This window comes from Nannobrachium achirus, assembly GCF_963921795.1.
Source record: "Nannobrachium achirus genome assembly, chromosome: 22".
NCBI classification, from domain to species: Eukaryota; Metazoa; Chordata; class Actinopteri; order Myctophiformes; family Myctophidae; genus Nannobrachium; species Nannobrachium achirus.
The window spans coordinates 7,809,394-7,835,598 of record NC_137829.1 but is presented as its reverse complement, the minus strand read 5'-3'; the positions used below and the strand labels follow the sequence as shown (position 1 = coordinate 7,835,598).

Below are 26,205 nucleotides of genomic sequence, written 5' to 3'. Positions count from 1 at the left end.
TATGTATGTAAATACATGCTGTACATAGACAAACAGTCAACCATATTACACTAGTTTTGCAATCGCTTCACGGCTCAACTGCTATAATTGTCTCCACCAGCCGAAGGCTGAGGGAGAGTATGTTTTCCCCTCCGTCCGTCCGTGCGTCCGTCCGTCCGTGTGTCCGTGTGTCCGTGTGTCCTCGCAGTTTGTGTGCAGCTAATCTCAGTCGCCGTTGGCCCGATCGCTGCCAAACTGAGCACACACACTCCCTGGATGCCAATCTAGAACCTCTGCCCCACATTTTTCAAATCAGCCTCATGGTGGCGCTATAACAGGCCGATTTGTGTGGCCTGGTTGTTACCAGCTAATCTCCGGCGCCGTTGGCCCGATCGCTGCCAAACTGAGCACACACACTCCCTGGATGCTAATTCAGAACCTCTGTCCCACATTTTTTAAATCAGCCTCATGGTGGCGCTATAACAGGCCGATTTGTGTGGCCTGGTGGAGACCTGTGCTCGGAAGAGCACTGCTTCTAGTTGGCCCTCTGTTGTTACACTTTGACTCCTCTGCGTGTTTCCAGAACAGCGGTTTTCTTTGCTGACTTATAGAGCAGAGTATCTGTAGTGTGCCTGTCTTACACAGCATGCCTCTTTCTTCTGCTTTATGTTTGGACTGACCATCTAGTCATTTCTACATGCAGTGCAATGTATCACTGATAATTACGTTGGTGTAATTCTGAAACGTATTGGTGTCAGCCAGTGTGTGGTTGACGTTGAGTTTCCATGATCCTCCCTGTAGGGGAAGCTAGTTCATGCCCACCCCGGCCCCAGCCCATACTACCTTTATCTCTAACTTTCCACTTTGTTGCTGCCTTTGTTTGTGTTGTTGAGTGTTTCATTTACTCTTTTATGTTATGACACAAAATAATCTGTCAAACTTTTTGCCCGCTTCCATCTTTTAGTTATTTTTTAAATTGTTCACCTATAATTACATGCCCCAAATAGGGTCGCCAGAATTAAAGTGGTACCTTTAATGCATATCACAAATGTAAACTACGCTCGAAAAGTTGGGAAACTTGACTTCAGTTCATTATAGCTGAGCTCCCCTTAATAATACCATATGGGTATTATGTTTTATATCATTTTTATCGTTGATTAGTACAGCTCGTTGAAGTACAGCTTGCAAGCATCGGGTATTCATTGAATGAGAAGCATAGCTAAACGTGTGGGTAGCGCCCCCTAAAAATGTGCCAAAATGGCCCGCTATGCTGTTCTGCTGGTATTCACTCTCGTTTTGGGCTTCCCTGACATCGAGATTAAAATGAACAAAGTGTAAAAATGACCAATATGTGTTGTTTTTTCTTTTCCTTATTATTGGGGGGTTTGGCTGTGTTGCTCATTCCACGAAAAAATGATATCAAACACAATACCAATTGGTTTTATTAACACATCTGGTGCCAACCCCGAGTTTCCCGAGTTTGTATTGGTACCAGCGCTGTGCCAACCCCGAGTTTCCCGAGTTTGGGCCGTTTTTTTTTTTTTTTTTTTTTTTTTTAAGATTTGTTTTTTGGGCTTTTTATGCCTTTATTGATAGGACAGTAGACTGACAGGAAATGGGGAGAGAAATGGGGAATGACATGTGGCAAAGGTCGTCCGGATCGGGAATCGAACCGGCGACGCCAACAGGCATCATAATTGCCTAGTATGTGGTATGCGCCTTGACCACCAGGCCAGCGGGCGCCCCAGAGTTTGGGCCGTTTTTGAAAAAAAAAAAAAAAAAATCTTTTTTCAAAAAAATTTTTTGGACCTCCAGAAATGTACTAGGCATGATCGCGATCGCGAAATTGCATGTTTAACCCCCATACCAACCCATTCTTTCAAACATGGCAGCCATGTTTGTTTACATCTGAAGAAAACATAATGGCCCATAAATCATGAATGCCTGAACGGATTTCCAAGCGGATTTTTTTGTTTGAAAGCTGTGAACAGTGTGCACGCACGTGGTGCATCAGCTAGGCATGGGCGTGCACTTTTTACACAATTGCGCAATTACATGGAAGTCTATGGTAACCATGGCAACGTGGGACATTGAAGAGAAAAAATCATAGCAACATAAGTGTTAAAGAGGAGATATAATTGACCGAAGTTAAGTTCCTAACTTTTTGTGCAAGTGATTGTGAAACTTTTGGAATGATGCTGTCAGTTCATTGCGACCACAGGTCGCATTTAGTATGAAAACCTGCAGACCATGTCCGTCCTTCACGCCTTAAGTCACGCTCCATATATGGCCAAGATATCTGGGAATGCCCAATATGGACATCTTGTCAGTCTCTGTTGTTTCAGCGCAACCTTAGGGTGTCTGGCACTGTAGTGCGGTTGTCACAACGCGAGTCACACTTCCAAATGAATTCCGTCCTTGTCCCTTTTATGCCCATATATGGAGATCCCTGATGTCATCAATATCAAGCCCATATCTGGGAATGCCCATATATGGACATATTGTGTCAGTCTCTGTTGTTTCAGCGCGATCTTAGGGCGTGTCTTACTGGCACTATATACTGTATGTCAGACTCATTGACCATTGTAGAAGGAGATTCCATTCAAAAGCTAGTCTTAAGCCATTTAAATTTACATTTCCTGCATTAAACGTCCCAGTGTCAAGATGTTGTACATTGACATTGTAGTTTGGCATTTATGGGATTTTCATTTTGAAAAATGCTGCATTCGCCTCATTTTACTCTGCAAAACCGAACTCCAGAACTTATCTTGATATTTGGGTACAAATCTGTCATCTGTTTCCTTGAGACAATTATAATTGAGAACTCCTCCATCCTCTCCTCTCCTCTCTGATCTTATATACGTACATCCAACACCCTCTGGGATGTTATGTTGAATTTCTATCACACTGTGAAGTCTTGAGGCAGTGCATCTGAATTTGCATTATCCACCTGGCATTTTGGCAGTTTTTACTAAACCAAACTGTTTGAGACAAAAGAACAGGTGCTGTAGTAGATGGCATCTTTCAAAGGTCTGTGTTATGTTTTCTAATTTTCTCTCATTAACCCTGGGACAACCTTTGGTCCCCATAGGCCATCTTACCAGCCCTACGCTATAGGAACCCGCTAGGCGCGCAAGCATAAGAGCTGATTTTCTTCCGCTCCATGTTAATGAATTCCACTCTGGGTGCACAGATCTGCATGCGCAATAAAGCGTGTGTGCTGAAGCCTTTCACACTTCATATACTGTAGACGGTCCTCTAGAGTAGAGAGTAGAGACACTATTGATTAGACATTCAGACCAACAGCATCAATTGAATTCTCTTTAGCATATTGTTTTTACTGTCAAGGTAAATGATTAAAGGCCTTTATTTTTATGGAGCATGCTAAGTAGTGACATGAAGTGTCACTGCTCATGAGTGATGATGCAGTCAAAACCAACACTAGTACAGTATTCCCTCCAACCATCCCACTTTCCTTCTTAAATCCCAGGCTTTGCTGAAGGAAATGTGGTGGTCGTGTGAAGCCGTATGGTGCATTTATATAAAGTACCTTTCTTTATCCAAAGCTATCCAAAGCGCTTTACAACGTGCATTACGGCATTTACCATTCTCAAACACATTCTCACACAACCGACAACGGAGGAAACCATGCAAAGCACCAACCTGCTCATCGGGAGCAGTTAGGGTTGTCTTGCTCAAGGGCTTTGACACTAACCCAGGGGGGAGCTGGGATTGAATATGGAACCTTCCGATTCCCAAGCGGCCGCTCTACCTCCTGAGTCACTGCTGGTATGGTGTATTCTGTATTGTAATAAATTTGTTTTCTTTCATCTGCCCCATGTCCAATGATTTGACTTAATAAAGCGACTTTTACAAACAGCACAGAATGGATTCAAACTTAATAGAGGATGGAGGATGAACAGGTTCTTTGTATGCTACAGGGTATATAATACCTCAACTATCCAAAGAAACGCTGAAGAAAAATAGAAAAAGCTAGAAAAAGTTGCTCTTCGGATTATAGGTCTACACCAGGTCAGGTAGGATTGTGGCCTCCTGGTGGCGCTATAATAGATTTCACACAGATTGGTGCAGTTATAAGTAAAAATACAAATCGGCCTGTTATAGCTCCACAATGAGGCTGATTTGAAAATTTCGAAGAGGCATTTCTTCCTCTGTCTAGTATGAATGTGCCTGCAAGGTTTCACGACAATCACACACTGTTCATGATTAGCATTTTGTTCAGTTCAGTCCTTCAGACTTTGGAAGCCAATCTAAAAAATATGAAAAAAAGACCCTTTAGGTTTACTGACTATAGAGATAGATAGATTTTCGTGATGTTTGGACAAAATCTGAAGACTTTTATATAAAATCGGCCTCCTGGTTAAGCTATAACAGGCCGATGTGAGACATTTGGGGCAGAGGTTCTGCTCTGGCATCCAGGAGTTTGTGTGCACAGTTTCGTTGCAATCGGGCCAACGGTGTCGGAGACTAACAACTAAATGTTTTTGTGTGATTTTCTTCAATGATGAACACAGTGATACTATCTCATTCAAAAGCTAAAAAGGAAGTAGACTTGGGCCTGTAAGTTCCGCTTGGTACCGTATATTATAGTTAAGAAGGCCTTTTTTTAATTTTATTGATTCAATGGTTAAGGTTTAATTGAGAATAGGTACAATTACTGAAGGAAAAAATAATTTATCTATGTTTGAGGTTTTCTGTGTGGGCGTGTGTTGTGGGCTGAATGAGAGGATTTTGGTGGGCTGATATTCAGGAAACATCCCGTTGTGTCAGGATCAATCGGGTCTAAGCCAGTCTTAATTAAAGGCTTGGGGTTGGGCAGAAGTCGAGGGCAAAAGGCATTCCCGTTGCTTAAAAGAATGAGGTGTCCGTCATCAGAGCACCGGGGAGAATGAGCTTTTTGCCTGGAAAGAAAGAAAAAAAAAATGCTTTGCCAAAATGCTTTTGTAAAGCAGTGAGTGATGTTGAGATGCATAGTGTATAAAGTAAACCAATGTTGTTCTGCAATCTTGTCAGCGCCTAAAAGAAAATATGTAATGTAAAATGTATGTAGAATGCATTTTATTTCAATATTCAGGGGTATTTCTGCAAAAAAAAGAGAGGATTTTAAATAATTTTAGAACCACCTCTACTGAAGAATACGTGAATTATGTGATGTATATTTGAATCAATTTCGGTGATTCAAATAGCATGAATCTCACCAGATACAGTATGTTAAACTCCGATCACAAACACTTCATTGCTTTCTTTCTCACTCTGCGTTTAAGAAAGCTTGTGTCGGCCCGGACTGCTGGCCTAGCGATCCAGGCACTTGGGCTCTAATTACAGTATGTAGCCTGACAGTGCATCGTGGGTTTGAGTCCCGTTCCTGACAAGCTTTACTGCATGTCTCTCCTCATCTCTCTCTCTCTCTCTCTCTCCCTGTTTCCTCTCCATATCCACTTAAAACTATCAATGAAGGCAGAAAAGCCAAATATATATATTTAAAAAGAAAGCTTATGTCACCAAAGTGCTTGTGTCTTGATTTTCACTCAACTTCAGTCAGCTATTATGGCATATTGACTTCGCAAGACTCTTGTGTCATTTTTGTTGTGGTTGTAAATAGTTGCAGTTCTCTCAGTGCACCACTTGGGGGCACAGACAACTTACGAGGAAGAGAACTTGAGCTTTTATTTGCACTGGGGTCTGAGCAGTGAAGGAAGGGGTGGTTGGCACAGTCGATTAATTAAATGGAATATGATCCAAAAGCCAGTGTTTATTTTTTGGTCATGACACATCGGCATCCCACAAGAAGGGGGAATCAGACAAATGTCACAGATGTCCTTTCTGCCCACTCTGTTCTCCCTGTTTTTCTTTTCTTTTTTCTTTTTGTGGGATGGGGGGGGGGGGGGGGGGTTATCGGGTTATAGTTTCCCTCCAAATCCAAACATCCGACAGACAGTGCTCTAGTTTGTTTTGGTCTCCTGAGTGGATCTTTCCATCTGTCAGATTTCTCCAAGGTACGAGGAGAGACATGCGGGTGGGTAACGGTGGGGGCGAGGCAGCAGCCGCAGCCGATATCACAGCGCTAAGCCCTGAAATCTTAATATCTGACCGATCCACCTGCTTGTGTTGTGTATCTGTATGCAGGGCTGCCTCGGGCCCTGTGGTCCTTCAGATTCGCTCGCCTGTGAACTGGGGAGATGTCAATGTTGGAACGTCGTATTAGACTACCTGACTTGGGTTTTCTATTTATCACGCTTCCCTCACCTCAAGCTCCTCTGATTTATCTGCTTTTAAGTTATACCAAACGACCCCCTTGTTATACTACTTCTCACCTCTGCCTTCATTCCTCTCTCGCTCTCTCTCTCTCTCTCTCTCGCTCTACCACCAAATGATGGTGGCCACCTGTGGACTCAAAAGGCCATCCATCTTCATCATGGCAGCTTGAACTCTGTATCAGTTTCACTGGTCTACTCTGTGCACAAGTGAAGAAATATTGCCCCGATGTAGAGTTAAGACATTTCTTAAAGCATCTGCTCTACACTGTAAATGTGGGGTAATGGGTATCGAGGGTATACATATTTAACCTTATTTTGTGCTTATTCTGTGTGCATAAATTACCATTTATTTTTACTGTGTGTAGATATACATACACTTTGCCATCGAGACTTCAGCTTTGAGGGTTTTCCTAGTGGTAGTGTTTTGTCCTTGTATCATTTGCTGGGTGTCAGTGGGGTTCAGCTGCAGACAGCATGATCCGTTATGTAAATGTGACTTGTTGTCATTTGCGAGTACGTGAGAGAGCAAGTGTTCTCACCTGCAGACAACAGACCTAATTCTGATAATGCATCCATGTCAGTCATAAGGGTTATATAACTTGCACTGACATTGAACTGCTGTGATGGAAACGTGACCACCATAGCAACTTTAAATAGATTCAGATCTACCCCCCCCCCCCCCCCCACCCACACACACACACACACACACACACCTATTGCTTTATGTAGGCTGTGTTTTTAGTCAGAATGTGCACATGTTATGTAGAGTCGGATGTGAGTGTCCATATGGCTAGGTGGGGACACATTTGATTCTTCTTGGCCCTGTGCCAGAGACACTGCATGATGTGTGTGTGCTGTGCACGTAATGTACTGATGCAGCGTGTGTGACTATCTTTCTTTTCCTGTTCATCCAGGAAAACTGGTGATATATCTCTCATCCTTGTACATTTTGATTTTACGTTGCAATTATCCATGTAGGCCAATGTTGCTAATGTGCCTTTGTAATGTGTGTGTGTGTGTGTAGGACGGTATGTTAGGGTGTTGGATTACCTAGCCCACAGCAGAGGGTCCAGAGAAGACCCAGTACCAGTGCATGCTGGTCTCTCAGCTTCCCCATTGGTTGAAAGGCTGCTTAAAAGCAAACACCAATCAATCCGTCCTTTACCCTCAATCCCCCCTATACGCACACGCACACGCACACACACACACACACACACACACACACACACACACACACACACACACACACACACACACACACACACACACACACACAGACCCACAGACCACTCCCCTCCTTCTCTTTTCTTTTCTTTTCTACAGTGTATGTAATCCCAACAGTGAAAACCGCCCACCAGAGAACAAGTGTCAGACTCAGAATGGAGAGGGGAGTCAATCCCTGCCTTTGTCCCCTCTGGTTAGCATGTTAGAGAGGGCTAATGTTGATGGAAGTGACAATTAACAATACAGTGATCGCACAGTGATGTGCTTTTACCGATGTGTCTCACAGTCTCTCGCACAGTCTCTACTCTGCTAAAGAGATAAGTGACTGATCTCAATGGGACCTTGGACTGGATAGATGTCATGACAGATAAATGGACACTGATTCTATGAGTTATACTTAACTGTAGTTGTGTGAGGGTGTCGTGTCATGCCCTGAAAATAGCCAATCTATAAGCTCACAACACATACCAGTGTGGCACGTTGTGAGCTTGTATATCTTCTATTTTCGCTGCACGTCGCACAAATATATATGTCTTTGCTATCATACGATGAAGTATAAATGAAAGCCTGATTCATGCGTACATACTGTTCTGTTTTTTGATACAGCCTTTGATGTTGACGTCAAATGTTCAAACAAAGACAACAAAATGTTGTCCCCAAATGCCCTGGTATAGCTTGTGCGCCCACAGTTTCACTTGAGTAATACTGTGATATAGCCTAGTTTTACCTATTGTTCAAGCTTTTGTTATTGTTCAGTTTTGAGGCATCTCCTTTCTTTTGAAGGCCAATGAATACAGGCCTTGATTCCCTCTCTTAAATATATACAATTTAGAATAGCTTTTCAAAGATGGAGAGACATTCTGGATATGACTTGCACTGGAGGAACACACACATACAAGTCCACACACATTCTCACACGCACGCACGTATGTATTTACGCACACACATGCACACGCACGCACGCACGCACGCACGCACGCACGCACGCACGCAGTCACACACACACACACACACACACACACACACACACACACACACACACACACACACACACACACACACACACACACACACACAGTATTTTGCTTTTGGTCAATAACCACAGAACCCAAGCATCCGTGTTCTGGGAGGAACATTAGCTCAAAATAGCCTATCTACAAGCTGACAAAGTTGTCAGCTTGTAGTTTGGCTATTTATGGCGAAGAGATTTGGTGTAGAGGGGAAAAAAGCAGTATAGATGTGCTCTTCCATTTCTAAATGTAGCACTACACCCCTGCACACACACACACACACACACACACACACACACACACACACACACACACACACACACACACACACGTTAATGCCACGAAGGTTGCTGGCTTTTGTGCCAAACACCCGTAGCTGACACTGAAGACTGGGGAAATGTGAGACCGGAGATATTGACCACCGACTGTTGTCAACTTGTGAAATGGCAAAGAGATATTTGCATGAAGTAAATGAGAATCTCTCTCACGTCGAGCCCTGCCGCGGCCAAAGGTTTTACTGTCCCAGATGCAAGCTCCATCTGGCCCCGGCTCTCCTCTTCCCGGTATTCTGTAAATGTTATGACACGCCATCGCGGTAAGCGCTTGGCTCTTGATGATTTCTGGGTATAGAGGACTCTCTACTGACGGTCCTCTTGCACTTTTTCCAGTTCCTGCTTTCCACGCTTAGCATTCCGCAAGCCCGTAATTGAAAGTAAACACTGTTAAGGCTTCAATACGTGATCGTGTTTTTTATGACGCCGTCGTCCTTGCACGGGCGATAATGACCTGCAGCATTAAGAAGAGAACTAAACCGAAGCAGATGCCACCTCACTGTCATAATATTAACCACCATGATGTACTGTACTGGCCCATGAGAACAGAGCTGTTCCGACCGACCTGCTCCCCCCCCTGCCCCCATCTCCAGGCTCCCCCTCCCCCCTAAACCCCCACAGCCCTGAGCTGTGATCTTGCATTGCTGGCATAATGAAGCCATATAAGCCTGTTATTGGCTGCTTTACGGCTTGTTTTATGAAGGTGAGCTGACAAGCAGCTTCCATAATGGTTCCTGTCACTTTAACTGACAGCGTTTCCAAGAGAAAGGGGGCGACGCGGTGTCGGTGGCGGGGGGAGTACAGGGCCGGCCAGAGAATGGGCCTTTATGTTATCCCTGTCAGGGCTTTGATGGGTAGAGGTCTGGCTGCGGGCTATCACTGTTACATTTTATGTCTGCCACCTTTTGTCTCGGGGGACAATATTGACGGTTTGACCTGCGTTCGCATTCCCACCTCCTCTTCTCCGCTAATCAATTACCACATCGATCCATTAATCAGACAGGCTGATGGCCGCAGTCGTCAAAGGGCCCATGGGTATGTGTGAAGTATTGTGTGCTGGGCCTCGGGCTAGCGTGGAGGAGGGCCTTCACCTGTGGAGTGCACTGTAAGTTCTCCTGACCTGAGGATTAGCTCAACAAGCAGGGCCGCGGGACGTCCTGCACGGGCATGTTGCCTATACTGTATGTAACTGTTTCACATTTAGTTTATAGTTACATATAGATGAGGGTTTGAGAACTCATGAGTGCTATTTAGTGGTAAATAGCCTGAGTTTACTGATTCTGTTCCTGCATGCCTGCATGCATGTAACAGTAGGAGGAGTAGGAGATGGCATGCTAAAACTGTAAATTAGGCTTAGACATATTTTGAGATGGGTGACACACACACAGACACACACACGCACGCACGCACGCACGCACGCGCACACACACACACACACACACACACACACACACACACACACACACACACAAAAGCCCTTGTTCATTTTGAAAGCTGATTTTCTTTTTCTTTCTTCCCCCAGCTAACTCTGAGAAATGAAAAGAGTCTGCTATTCCCAGTCTAGAAGCCAAAAGAATGATAATTGGCAGGAAGCGTTGTCGTTATTTTGCATGGCCCCTGACACATTGGCTCAGACTCCTCTAATATTAGCATCCATTAGACTGTGGCACTAAAAACAGGGATGCATTTAAAATGAGAGTGCACGTGTTTTTGTTGGTCTTACAGTTTCCATGGAGGTTAGGCTGCAGCCTAATTGTGTCGGGGGTGAAAAAGAGAAACAGATCAGACACAGAGACGGCCAACAGATCAAAAACGGAAGCTGCAGGAACGGAACCCACCCTGCTTTGATTAGGTTTGGTTTAGTGTGTGCGTGTGCGTGTGAATGCGTGCGTGGACTAATGCCATCACCCCAGTTGTCCTCTGCCCATGCCAAGTCGTTTGCCATGCAGAAGAAGATTTGGGAAAGAAAGTTACGGAGAGAGTTGAGAGAGAGACACACACACACACACACACACAGAGAGTTGTAGGCTGATTATCACCCATGCACCCCACACCCCCCGTTAGGTTGATCTGGTTCCAACCGACTGTCAGTCAGCCCTTGTGGGTTTAGTGAATCAGGAAGAAACTTCTTGTGTGGATTTTTCAATTCTTGAGCATGTCACTTGGCCCGGGAGCAGCATTGTCCCCTGACCCTTTTCTCCTTGCCTGTTCTGCCGAGACGAGTCGTGTCATCCCCTCGCGATCAGCACTTTTGTTGCCTTTGTTTTTGGCCCTACCTCAGAAGTCCATCTTGTCTTTTATCTCCCGGCCTTTCATGCATAAGGGAACAGTTGTGGCCTGTTGTGGAGCTGTTCCACTGCATTTCCACCAGTGGGGTTTCCTTTCACTCGCTTCAAAGTTCTACAATGGGGCTCCCAAGGCCTGAATGGCCGGTACAGAGTGCCCAGTCTTAAGAGAGCCCGCTCATTTTGTTTAGCTGGAGTCAATAAAAATGCAAAGTTAAAAGCTATCCCCCTTATGCTGTCCCCAAATACAGGCACTAGTTTGACCTTTTTTTATGCTCCACCTCTCAATTATGATTTAATGATGAGTTCATTATTTTACTGCTTGAATTAATTCTGAAACTAAACTGCTGTGCAGAATAGTTTTGTAGTGAAGTTTTACCCTATGTGTTAATGGCTTAATCTACAGATTCACCACCTGAGTGGAGTTGTAGGCCTAAACTTACGAAACTTATGTGCGAATCATAGCTCTCATGGCATTTCCATTCTCCCTATTTTCCTCCAGCCCTGAGATCTAGATAAAGACGTCTCCCCTCTCCCAAGGAGCCGGAGTGGGATTTGACTAGTCCTGTGTGAACAGGGACGAGGAGAATGAGAAGCGAATGCTGTCGTCTCCAAGCATTAAGCGGAGGGCGAGGCCTTGTGTAAAGGCATTGTGTGCAGATTTGTGAGCGGGGAGAAAGCACCAGACTTTGAGAGGGATTACAGGTAGACAGGCATTGGCTGTTGAAGATAACTGCTATGACTTCATCCTCATTGTGCAGATTAAGGCATAAAACCCAACCTAATGAGCGCGGAAGGGAGGGGGGGGGGGGGTCATGGGATTGGAGGAGGAGAAAGGGGTATTGTTGACAGGGAATGGACATGGTAACGGGAAGGAGCTTTGTGAAAAGGGGCGCGAGGTTGATGTTGAGGTGTTTGTGAGTGGTTGACCAGATCTCAAGAAGTGATATTAAACGTTTAGGGCACGAGCGTGAGTAAATAAACTGGAGTGCATTGCTTCTCTCTGCCTTGTGTTCACTTTGAAACCTCATTATTACACCGTGATGGTGTTAAGTTGTCCTGCCGAAGTCCACTCCTGTTTCTGTCAGTCAGAGGACAGGCCGGTCCTCTGTACCGTTGCAGTCCCATGGTAAGGTCAGCACCCTCCAGCTGATGTAATCTTCGGGTGAACAGATTGGGTATAGGCTGAGTGTCTACTTGCTTTGCTTGAGGGTGAGCAAAGGAGGCGAGGAGGGGGAGGGGGGCAAACGAAAGGTAGAACGCATCCAGAAAGACCTGTTTGAATTTTGATTTTGATAGCACAGGGGTTGACACTAAGGTCTCAGAGGCACTTGCCCATCGGGCAAGTACAGGTCATGTTCTACTTGCCCGAAGGTAATGCCCACTTGCCCGAAAAGTAAATCGTCTATTATAAAATGATAGGTGCGATTTTAATTACCGCTCAATTTAACACTTATTTCTTTACTTTCTGGGGCTGTGCGATAAAATGTCATACCTCAATACCTCCAAATCCAAATACCAAATACTTTAGCTATGATTGTATATGCCTATGGTTTCACACTTGTTATTTTATATTTTTAAATGTAGCAACAGTAAAAACAGCACATTATAGGTAAATAGTGCTCTTATTTTACATTCCACAGACCAGAAGACACAGCACACTGGCCACGTTCAGGTGTTTAGACAGATATCTCGTGTTGTGTTTATAGACATTTGTGTCCCCTCTCAAATGAGTACTTGCCCTGTGGGGCAACCTGAAAACCAACTTCACCTGCCCTGATGTTTTATTTACCTGCCGGGGCAGGTGAGCAAGCCTTAGTGTCAATGCCTGTAGCAGTACCAGCACACGGATTGTTTTAACTCTCTTTTCTCGTTCAGGGGGAAGGGTGAGATGGGAAGGTGGGCGCCAAACCAGATAAATATTGATGACTTTCAGAAGAACATTTTATTTGGTCTGTGGTCTGTTTATGCGCTGCAACATCGATTTCCTCCCTCCCGCTTATGTTCATCTTTATTTATTTTCGTCAAATTTAATCTGGAACCTTTGAGCGCCACAGAGCTCCGAAAGTAGTTTGCATATTAAAAAGAGACTGATTGTTGTGGGGGAGAAACACAGATCTTTAATTTTGTGCATTTTAGACACAGCTTCTGCCTGTGCCGCCACACTGGAGATAATTGTGGAAATCTACATATTGAGAGGGAGTCTGTTGTCAGGGTCTGTTGGGCAAGGGACTCTGTTATCTGCTCTAATACATGTGGTGGGACAATCATTTCCACCTGAATTAGGCTATTATGCTGCCAGGTGGAGGCCAATACAGTTACATGTTATGTGAAATTACATGTTAAGTGAAATAGTTATCCTGATTTGATGATAATGCACCAATTACTACAGGCTATTGGTCTAAAAATATTAAGTGCCAGGGCCATGATCAACAGCGGCAATTATACCTCAGATTGAATATTATTTCAGACCTCACCTCATATCATAGTCTCTCGTTTGTGTTGCTCGGAGTAAAGTGTGACGCACTTCAGCCCTATGAGGCCTGTTCTTTGAGAAATGCTAAACGTGTGCTGCTGGTATCTTTGTATACTGTATAGAGTGCAACTTCTTCCACAGATAAGGATGTGGAATCAGGGAAAACAGGAGCAGAATATGTCAGTTGCACAGGGCTCCAGCACAATCGACAAGGAGAGTGATGGAGATGAGATGTTGCAGGGATGCAGAGTTCAAGGCAGGAACATGGTAGTGTGTCAGATCATCAGAGGCTGTTCTGAAACCGATAAGATGCTACTTTGACGGTACTAGTGAACTTTTGTTAACTCATTGAGTGCCAATCCCGAACTAGTTCGGCTTTATTAGCGTATCGCAGAGTGCCGATCCCGAACTAGTTCGGCTTAAAAACCCCCATCAAATCTAGTGAACATGATTTCAATCGCGATTTTGCATGTTCCACCCCCATACAACCCCATCTAACATACAGGGCAGCCATGTTTGTTTACATAACATGTAAAACATAATGGCGATTATCTCAAGAATGCCTGAACGGATTTCCAATCGGATTTTTTTGTTTGAAAGCTGTGAACAAACTGCACAAATCCACTCCAATGCAATCCAGGATTGCATTGGATTTTTTAGAGCTCATTCTTCTCTGTTTTTTTCCCATGCATGAGGTGTGCAAGGTTTAATCATGGCTAAGTTGACGAAAATAAGGCTTCTAAAATGCTTGGTAGCCAATAGCTAACTTCAAGCTAACTTCATCCTCTTCCTGTACATGCACAAAGGAAAGTGTTCAGGCAAGTCATGGCTGCAGGGCTTCTGCATATACCAGCATATCTCTATGGGATTTTCTATGGCCACTGGGCGCCCTCTAGTGGTGACTAGGGTGGCACTCAATGAGTTAATTAGGACCCAAGATGGGAAGCTGTTAAATGCTGTTTTGACAATTTTCCAGGACGCTTTTATATACAAAACCGAGGGAAGTTGTCTGAATACGGTTACAGTAATACAATCTCTGTTTCAGTGACTGTCTGTCAGGTAGTAACACAAGTTAAAGGGAATTGATTGATTGATTGATCGACGGATTAACATCTTTATTGACAAAATGCATATTAATACATTTAAATCAGTGGTGAAAATGAAATACAAATATTTAGTCTAATACTTTATCTACACCTTAATAATACATACAATGAAAATAACCCCCTTTTTTTTTAGACCTCGATATGGAATTATTCATATATTTCAGTAAAATGCCTGGAGAATTTGACATATCTTCCAAGCCCTCCATCGTCCCCCCCTTCATGGACCTGGGTTCTGCCTGCTAATGAGAACCAGTCCCGTCCAGCTGCATATAAACCCACTAACACACACGTTACCTCTGATCTCAGACCAGTAAAGTTAGTCACTGCGGCCAAGTCCCACCGCTTTACAGCCACAAATGTAGCCACGCAGCCCAGTGTTATCATAACCTTTCATGTAAAAAAGGGGGGAGAAAAAGGAGAATGAAGAGGAAAGGAATTTGGTAAGGCAGTTGTGGACAGTACATCGGGGACTGTTAAACATATAATACATAGATCATGATTTAATGGTGGGAAAATGTCCGCCAGATGTGGAATGGTATAAATAAAAGGATCCAGATTGCATGTGGTATATGGCAGCGTTGTATGTTGTGTGTTGTATTTGATGACGGGCCCTGCGTCCTGATTGGTTACAGCGCTACTGTAATATAGCCTACCAATAATGTTTATGGCTGCCTGCTTTTACTAGCAGTTCCTCTGGTGCTTTTATGGGAATATTACACTGTGAATATTAGCCACCAGATCTGCCATTTTGCCTATTAAGTTCCCTGGTCGTCTGAACTGAGAGCAGCACCAGATGAGAATCCATTCAGTCAAACCATATATAATCAAATTAATTATTTCAAGATAAGAGCGGTCTTTATTTTATTGGGTTGAACGGCCAAGATGTTTTCTGGTATACCGTTTCTTTTTTTTTTTAAAAGCTTTGCTTAGTGTGCCAGTAGTTTGCATTTTGAAGTGAGGTTTTAAACTGAAGCAAATGAATAGGCTAATGTGTATGGTGTCTTTTTACATAAGGTTTCCATTAAGTACGCTATATTGCTTTGTACAGTACATGTTGAGCTAACACGCCTCTCCAGAGCTACTTAGAATGACTAAGCAGGTATAGATTTCCATGTTGTGCATAAGACAGATGCAGAAATACTTACAAATCTGATTACTGCCTTCCTAAGGTCAATTCAGGACACGTTTGTTCTAGATTTTAACTGCTTTAATACATTTTTGTTAATATCGGTTTTAGTTCCTTGAATATTTTTAGTTTTCAGAGTATTCTGTCTTCTGATATTGCTGTATATGAATGTATAATGCTGTTGATTATTGTGTTGTATCTCGGCTACATTGTAAATGAGGGTCTGCCCCTCAATTGCACTCTGAGTTGAAATAAAGGTTATGATGATGATGATGGAGTAGTTGTTGTGTAGATGTGTTGTTCACATGTTGATTGCAACACAGGGGTTTTCTTTGTGGTTTCATAAATTGTTGTTTCAAGAGAGAAGCTGTGCACATTTCGAATGACTCACATTGTTTCAGAATCATTTCCCCCAATTGCTTCATTTTTGACGTTGAATCTAAGCACTGTGTATCCCCATGTCATAATTTGTTTAATTAACCCATGCAATTGGATAAGAAAGGGTGAGATGTCGCATGAAGTGTAACGAATTTGTGACCTCAATGCACTCGCTGTTAGATTTGACACATATGTATTAGGTACACTCACTGGTCCACATCGCTAGCCACATCACAACACTTTGTAAGGCAAGTCATTCTGGGAAGACAGCATCTAGTTTATTTATAGTCCTATCCCAGTCTGAAAAACCTGGACTCTCCAGTTATGGCACTGATAGCAGTATTTCCCAGCAGCATATTTGTTTCCATACCAGATTATGTCCCTAGTGCGTTGTCTTGAAACACACAGTTTTGGCTTTGCAAGCCTTGTAACTTATGATTCACAATTTCTCTTTCGAGAAACTGGACAAAACGCTGCTACTATTTCCCTCTAATGCTTAATTTATATCTTACTCCATCACACAAGGGTGTCGTCGTTTGTTGAAGCTTGTGTGTCTTTTGTTTTGGTAAGTGAAACTGTAGCATTACAGAGTATAATGCAAGAGGCCATAACTGTTATAGAGGCCATCTGGGAATCAGAAGGTCCCTGATTTGACCCCCCCCTGCTCGCCCATTCTACAGTGTTGAAGTGTCCCTGAGTAAGACACTTAACCCTAACTGCTCCCCAGGCACCAAGGTAGGGTAAGTGATTGTCTATGGGTAAAATAAGTGTTAAATAGCTCTCTATTCTCACAGTACGCATTGCTATAGACTGTTCGTTCTGCAGCAGGATGTCACCATGTCTCTCCAGCTCTTTGTTAAATAGAGAATGCATTTTCATGTCAGGATACAAATTTTCTTTTAATAGGCCCCCTTGAGAAGAAAGATGAAGCAAGAACCCCCACTACAAGTGTGTTGAGAATATATATATATATATATATATATATATATGTGTGTTACAGTATGTTTGGGTAACTCAGGACGTTCATTGTAAGAGCGCTTGTTTTGTCGTTCACCACACACCAATCACCACCAGATGGCGACGACAGCCATTCACTAGTGAAGGCGCTGAAGTCACTCGTTTGCGACTCTCTTTCTTTATTTACTAGCCTAGCTCGGCAGTGTTTAGCCATTAGCCATTAGCCATTAGCTCCATTGTAGTCACTTGGACAGGGCGTTTATCGTGGGCTTGCCCAGGCCTTACGGCCTGAGCATAAATATAACGATTGCATTCACCACGGCTTCGTAACTCGCGCGGCGCTCCGCCGGCCGCGCGGCCGCTTGCAATGTCGTGGACAATCGAGCGGCTCCGCCTGGAGGACGTTGTTGTGGCGACCGCTTGTTCCGCCCCGTGCCGCACGGCGAGTGCTCCGTTTCTCGACCGTACTGTTTCTCTAACAAACCGTGACATGTACCATGCAAGTGAATGACGCTTTCTAAGCTAGCTCACTATAATTAGGTTATTGTCTCATTTAATGTCTGTTGACTGTTGAGAGATTTGATTATAGCTTATTGTATCCCTCAGGCTTTTTTCTATATTATGTGACGATGGCTTCATCAGTGTTGTGCGTGAATGAGATGTTTGTTTGATTGTTTGTTTGTTTTGTTTACACTTTATCTTTGCTAATATGTTGGATTCATGTTAATGTGTATTCTCATACATTTAATTATAATAATAATAAACAAGAAAATCAAAAATAACTTTAACCTTAACACAAATTTGGGAGCCCTCCTGTAGTAACTCGGAGGATCCCCTAGGGGTCCCAGACCCCCTGTTGAAGACTAGGATACACTATTATTTTAAGCTTTGTCGCTGCTCTATTCAGCTGGCCAGTTTTGTCACCACGTGCAAATGTGCAAACAACAGACTTTCACCACCACAAAAGTCACCTATAATGTCTCTGAAATGGAGGGGGCTCAGGGAGCCTAGTTGCTGTATCCTGTTATTGATGGCACGCAGCTGTTCTATACCATACTATTGATCAAGCCCCTGCTACTTTCCTGGCACAGTGCCCAAAGCCTTAGCCGTAGACGAGAGAAACCATGCATACGGTGCAAAACAAGAGTGTTCATTTGAAACTGCAATCTGGAACTTTTTTAGTCAATAAGACATTATTTTGAATTTTGATCAATATGAGATTTTTAATACAATAGAACTAGTATTTATGCAACAGTTGGACGTGGTATCCCTGCTTTTCTACTCAGAATTGTAGACCTGTGTTTGGGTAGTATCACTAGTAGGGATGGGACGATAAGTGATATTATCGTAGCCGATCTACAAGCTCGCTACAAACTTTGGCAAAAGTTTCGCCCAAGGATAATGGATTTTGATTACTGCGATAATATCGTAAATCGCGATTTCTTTTGTCACAATAATCGTGATATGACATTTTCATATCGTCCCATCCCTAATCACTAGTTAACCACTAGAACTTCTATGCCAGCTAAAGTGAAACTGTTTTTTGTTAACCTTTTAGCTGATTGATTGATTGAAGACTTTATTAGAAGTTTGCATAGGAAAAGGTACAGTTTCATAAAGGTCTACTAAAAGGAGATCCATGAAAAGACTAAGCTTATTTCCACAGGAAACCATTAAAGTATCTCATATAACATTGAATGACAGACGAATAGAACACACACAGTACTATGCAGTAGATATGTAAATAAAATAAAATGAGAGAACAAAAAAAAGAAAACAGTAAGTCTAAACAAACAGTAAGTATATATAAAGAAGGGGCAGGGTAGGGTTGGGCTAGGTTCGTTTTTTTTACCAGTTGCGAACGGCTGCTGCCTGTAAGTGGTTTTTCAGGGCAATTTTAAAGGATGCTAGTGATCCACACTCCTTTATGGCCTTCGGTAAGGCTTTCCACATTTTGGTGGTATAGCAGAAAAAGGAGTTTGACCCTTTGTTGGTTTTGACTCTGGGTTGAAAGTGATCTGTGGCGCTGCCTCTGGTGTTGTAATTATGGACATCCTTAATGTTTATAAAGTATTTTGACAGGTACTTGGGTATCATAGTGGTGTAGTGTATCTTGTACACCAGGCCCATTGCAAGTTGCTGTACTCTGTCATCTACTCTGAGCCACCCCACTCTTAACTGGTGAGTAGCGGTGAGGTGAGTCTGATAGGGAAGGTTAAGCAGGACCCTAATTAGTTTATTTTGGGCTGTTTGGAGTTTAGTTTTTAGGGCTTGTGAGGCGTCACGATACCATACGTGGACTCCGTAGCCAAAGAGGGGCTGGATTATTGCACCAGCTATGGTCTTCAGTGTGTTGAAATTGACCATTGGAAGTCATCTTTTCGCTGGAAAGATTAGCTTCAAGGATACATCCTAAGTAAGAGATTTAGTTTGATGTTATCTGGGTTGTAAGGCTTGAGGTTTGAATCCCGACTATGTTATCTTACGGGTTACTGCTGAGTGTAAAAATGGATGTTTAAGTGTCCATTGATTGATTGAAGAATTTATTAGAAGTTTGCATAGGAAATAGTACAGTTTCATGACAGTACAAAATCACTGGTAATGTACATTAAATGAACACTCAGGATTTTGTATTACCGGTATCTTTAAACAAAAAAAAAGCAGTGTCAAAATAGTAATAAAGTTTATGAGAACATTTCGATACTAACCTATTAGGTTTCGCAAGATCTAACCCTATAAATGGGGACTGCCCATACCGTAAGTCTGAAGGTTCATTAGTCCGAAGGTTCATTAGTCCGAATTTAGTTAGGGTTAGTACTGAGGTTAGGGTTAGGGTTAGAGTTATAGGCATAGTATTCTTAAAGGTGATACACCATGCATTTAAAAAGTATTTATGTCATATTGTTTATGTCCCAAAAACGTTTTTTTTTTTCAAAAGGTTTGAGGCTAAATTACCACTCCTGAATTGAGAGCCTCTCTCATTTTTGAATGGCTCTCAGAGCATTTTCAGCTGCAGTACCACCGCCTGAACTTTTTTAATCTTTTGAAAATAATTTAAAAAAAAAAGAAATCTTCAAAAACTGCCGTCGATGACGTCAGCGACTGCAGCAAATCTGGACAGCCTGTTTTGAGAACCCGTGGGATGCTTTTAACCTCCGCCTTCCCAAAACCAGAGAAAGACACAATGGTCAGAAATGGGACTTTGTGAGGATAGAAGGTGCTAGTGGGACCCCAAAAATGTCATGGTGTATCACCTTTAACAAATTCGGACTAATGAACCTTCGGACTAATGAACCTTCGGACCAATGCCATGGCACCCTATAAATAACACGCCTTCCTCTCTCCTCCACATAAGACCAAGCCAAGCTGAGTTAGCTGACCCCCCTTCTTATTCCCCCATCTTTTCATGGTCACCAGTTTACTGTAAAGTGAGATCCCCTGCTGAGCTAAAAGACAGCAGAAAGGCAAAAAAATGGTAGAATGAAAGAGAGAGAGAAACGCTGATATAGGTCTCTGTTACTGACCTTTGCTTTTAGTGTCAGCTGATTGGGTGCTGTGCCAGTCTCTCTCTTCTGATTCTAGGCGACATCAAGGGGTCCTCCAACCCCCCAAACCCCAACCCCCTTTTTCTTTTTTAATGAAATCTATTATTTTATTACTGCCACCATATTCTTGTAAGCGTACCCCACTTAACTTATAATTTATTTGCCTTTCAAGTGGGCACTTAGAGTGGCTTTTTAACACTCACCCCGGAGCAGCATCTGCAGCTGAATAGTGAGGACTTCATTTGGGTCTTTGCAGCCCCCTCTCATGCCCCCTACCCCTCAATGCCCCCCTCGGTCTTCCAACCCACTATTTTCTTTTCTAATTTTCCATGTTTGCTTTTTTCCTCCCGTCGCTATGGACCCTGTAGCTTTTTGTCCCTCAAGTGACTGCAAGGTCCTCCCCTACTCACAGTTCCCCAATCCGCATGGCAAAGAACCCGTTGCATATTCCACCCTTCTGCAACCTTTTGTGATTGCTCTTCACAAAAGGTGCCCCCCGTCCCAAACACTAGAACATCGGGGTGCCCTGCAGAGGTACTTTGTACCTGGAAGCACTAAGGTGCCCCGGGCAGCAGCCACCTGAATTGGTTTTAATTACCTGTTACAGCCACCATCATCTCAGTCCAGATTAGGCTTGACTGTAAGACTGACTGGAGGGCATTTGGAAGCATAGTTGACAGGATTCATTGAGGGGATATTAGGTCCTTGAGAAAAGAATAGGCAAGCTATTTAGCAAAGAGAATACTTATGAACCCCCCCCCCCCAATATCCTTTTTTTACAAGAACAACCATATCCCCCTCTTCCTTTCTCTCTTTTCTTATCCTCAGGCAAAGATGTGTGCTGCTATCTACAACATGTTCCCTCCAAGGGCCACTGAAGCCCAGTGAGACTTGGTTGCAGTAGAGCTGTTTCTCACTGTAATTAGATCTATCCGATCCTAATCATTTAGGCTATTCATTAGGGCTAATTGTTTCAGCACCCAGACCGACAGAACAAATAATTAAGACGTGTGTGCCATGATTGTGATTATTGGTGTGTGACTCTGTGTGCGCGCATGCGTGCATGCGTGTGTGCGCGGCTGCTAAGCATGCATGTGTGACTAGTGTGAATGCTTTGATAAGCACATTTGTGGATATTGAACATGCATATTACAAACATCCATTATGTATCTGACAGTGTAGCAGCTTGTAACCAAAACACAGACTAGCCGATAAAACGTGCTTATCTCCTGTGTCGACTGTAGCATTAAATGAATAAACCCCAATACAAAGTAGAATGAGCAGACGCAATCGAAAGATTTATTTGAATGCTATGTCCATATTTATTATTCCATCTCTCCAGCTATCACTCACTGACACATTCCCTCCACCCACCATGCTCTGCACAGATATTCAGCTGAATGTGCTTAACTGCAGAAACAATTAGCATATGAGTGGCTCAATGTTTTGGATGAGTTTGTCGCTGACAAAGAGAGTCAAAGCACAGGTCAACGTGCCTCATCCACTTCAATGGAGAGCAGAATGGGAAAACACAACTCACTGAATTAACCGTTTCCAGACTTTCACTATATATTAAGTGGAGGTTTCATCATTGATAGATTGTATATTGCTTTGCTCACTATATTCACTGTACATTGACTGTACATATTCTTCCGTTTTTAGGCATATTAATCTATTCTATCTCTTCTTTACTTTTGAAATATTTTTTAATCTTTAAGTTGATACTATTCATGATAGATTGCACAAATACTTCCTATATTATAATTCGTTATCTACAAATGGTCAATGGACTGGCCAGGGTAGGCTTGTCTTTTTCTTTTTTCATATGTTATAGATTTTTGTTAACAAGACACAACACGGCACTACTTTCACTATATATTAAGTGGAGGTTTCATCATTGATAGATTGTATATTGCTTTGCTCACTATATTCACTGTACATTGACTGTACATATTCTTCCGTATTTAGGCATATTAATCTATTCTATCTCTTCTTTACTTTTTAAATATTTTTTATCTTTAACAATTTTGCTGCCATTTTAAACATAGCTGTAGTAAGCAGCTGCCAAATTGTCCTTACCTTTTAACGTGGGCACGCGCACGCATCGTGCACAATCTGTGCGCGACTCATCTAGTAGACGTGTAGACTCGGTGGAAGCTTTCGAATAAAAAAACCCCCATTGAAATAGACATATCCGTTGCCACGCTGTATCCCTGCTTATCCGCCAGTGTTTACATGAAAAAACATTGAAAAAAGACAGCTGTGCGCTATGGTAACACGTGGACACGTTCGCGCACAAAACGCACGATATGTGCGGGGATCATAATCCAGGCGTGTAGAGACTGGATCAAAGTTTCCAAAGTTTTAATGATTAAAGCTAATTAAATTTCCGGGAACGACGGGCAATCGGGCATCGCAGAGAGGTACAGCGGGAAATCAACGGTTTTGGCGGGGATCGCAGAGTATGAGTTAAGTTGATACTATTCATGATAGATTGCACAAATACTTCCTATATTATAATTCGTTATCTACAAATGGTCAATGGACTGGCCAGGGTAGGCTTGTCTTTTTCTTTTTTCATATTAGTCCGGGAGCCGTGGGGGTGAACGTGGATTCGCCTGTAAAAGTTTTTTTCTCAACTGATTCTTGTAGCTTGGGGTCACCTCTTAAGGATTCAAGATAATGACCAGTGATATCCATTGAGCATTTTTTTTATTAACCCCTTAATGCCTGAAACACAAGAAATCCAACCAGGAGGAAAATACCCAGAAAAAGATTTTTTTTCTGGGTATTTAAGGAGGATCTGAGGGGTCTAACTAGGGGTTTGTCATGATGCTGAATCCATTGCAGGCATTTGTTTTGCACAAAAAACATTCCGTGGGCTAGAAATGGCCTCAGAAAACAATACACGTCTGGGTGAGTATTCATGTTAGTCGGAGGCCTTAGGGTTTTTTTTCTCGTGCTAATCAGTCTAAAAGTGCAAAATTTTGCACAGATGTAGCTCAGGGCATGCTCTAATGATTTAGCTAGGGCGCCCGAGTCGGCGACCTTCGGGGTCACCACAGCACCCACAAAACTCTGACTCATCACTAAAGACGATGGGGGCCCAACTTGATTTGGCCGCTGTGGCGACCCCGAATGTTGCAGACTCGGGCGCCCTAGCTAAATCATTAGAGCATGCCCTGAGCTACATCTGTGCAAAATTCTGCACTTTTAGACTGATTAGCACAAGAAAAAAAACCCTAAGGCCTCCGACTAACATGAATACTCACCCAGACGTGTATTGTTTTCTGAGGCCATTTCTAGCCCACAGAATGTTTTTTGTGCAAAACAAATGCCTGCAATGGATTCAGCATCATGACAAACCCCTAGCTAGACCCCTCAGATCCTCCTTAAATACCCAGAAAAAAAATCTTTTTCTGGGTATTTTCCTCCTGGGTGGATTTCTTGTGTTTCAGGCATTAAGGGGTTAATAATAAAAAATGCTCAATGGATATCACTGGTCATCATCTTGAATCCTTAAGAGGTGACCCCAAGCTACAAGAATCAGTTGAGAAAAAAACTTTTACAGGCGAATCCACGTTCAGCCAAAAATCACCATTTGGCTCCCGGACTATATGTTATAGATTTTTGTTAACAAGACACAACACGGCACTTCACAGAACACTGAGCACACACAAACCGCCCTATGCTTGATCATCAATCCCAGGCCCTAACTGACCCAATAGCCTGCTTTACTCTGATTTACACCCTATACCTTCCCCGAAAACGTTAATATTAAGTCCATATATGTATATGGAGATATATTAATAAAGGATAAAATAAATAAAATGTCCATATACAGTAAAGGGACTGGAGATCGCCTATGTCATCAATATTAAGCCCATATCTTGGAAAGCCCATATACTGTATGGACATACTGTGTCAGTCTCATGTGGTCTATGATGTCAGTCATCTCCATATTTGGGGGGGAAAAAAATGTCAATGGAGGAAAATAATTCACAAATAAATAATAAAGTATATAAATTAAACTATATAACGTATCTCAGCAAAATGCACGCATGCCTGTCCCTATGAAGCCGGTCGATTTGACATAAGGCCCAAGTAGTAGCGCGGCAAAACAAATTTGATGATGGAAGATGGAATAAAGTCTGACAAGTACTATAGTCTGGTGGTTGCCTAATGACTTTTTAATGGCAGTAATCTGGTAATGAGTTATTTTAAAAAGCAATGTTACCCAACACTGGGGTGCACCATGTGTTTGTGCTGACAGGGACAGTACCTGGCTCCTGAACAGTGGCTGGCAGTGGTATGCATTGGGATGTCGCGGGCACCACACAGCGGGCACCTCGCTGCGCTATGTGCCACGAAGGGCCGTCCTCTACTGCCCTGGCAACGACGAGAGGAAGCTACGGAAGCTAGCCTCGCTGGACGTGGACTGTGCTGTCCTAGACTGCGAGGACGGGGTTGCCCTGAGCAAAAAGGTAATTAAAACAAACCTCCTTCCTAAGCACGCGCACGCACAGACACTCACACTCACACACACAGCTTTCACAAACATACCTATGAGAGTTACACACACACGTGTCTCTATAGCATCATAGACACAAGTGCACATTACACACACGCAGCTGTGTTTTTAATTTTTTTAATTCTGTCTCCCTCCCTCAGACAGGTGCTAGATTTAATCACCAAAAGGAAATCCACCTAAGTAAGATGTTCAAAACAAGCACATTTCACCCTATTGTGTCTGCATAAAGGCAGCACTGCCCCCCTATCAGGGTCCTTTAAAACAAGGTGACCAGGTCCCACTGGGCGAGCAGCAGGAAGGCAGCAGATGCAGCAGGTTAAAAGCATTCTCCTCCCGCCTACACCACCTCCCCATTGGCCCTGCCAAACTGCCCATGAAATTGTGATTGGAGAGTGGGGTGAAGAAGGGGGACAGGGATAAAAAAGAAGAGGGAAAAAGTCAAATGACAAAGGTTTTTTTAAGTCATGATAATAAAGACGATTGATATGGCCCGAGGCTATTCCTGTAGAATGCTAAAGACAATGAGATGAGGGCCCCGCGTGACTGACAGGCTAGAAACTGTGACCCTTATTGCGAAGGAGTTGGTGGATGTCAGCGCTTCTCTCTCCATTATGTGTTTTGAGGGGACATGTGGAGAGGAATGTAGCATTGTAGCGACCATTCAGGCTTGGGAAGAATACAGACTCGGGGCTCTTGAGCTGTCTTCTCGTGACAGGTTCACATCTCCATCTTCTGTCAAGGAAAGTATCCCACCATCACTCCACTCATTTGACTAATTCACAAGGACTGTAAATCGCTGTGCCAAATAGGGCTATACCTGTCCATATGATGTACTAACAAATACCTACTGTAACTGTCACCTAGTTTTTCTAAAGGACATTAATTTAATTTCAAACACCAATATGATGATGTTATATGTTGTTGGGAAATTAATTCCTTAGAGCGTAATCAAATTCCAGAAGACTCGGTTTCCCCAAA

The 26,205-nt window shown here is 43.0% G+C and overlaps 1 protein-coding gene across 1 annotated transcript in view; it reads left to right on the top strand.

Annotated features, from left to right (window-relative positions):
- The window catches only part of clybl (citrate lyase beta like), a 106,703-nt gene that overhangs the window by 33,142 nt on the left and 47,356 nt on the right, over positions 1 to 26,205 (top strand). The window contains exon 2 of the mRNA XM_080753740.1: positions 24,970 to 25,180. Within this exon, the coding sequence (XP_080609866.1) occupies positions 24,970 to 25,180 (211 nt within the window). The remainder of the gene's footprint in view (positions 1 to 24,969; positions 25,181 to 26,205) is intronic.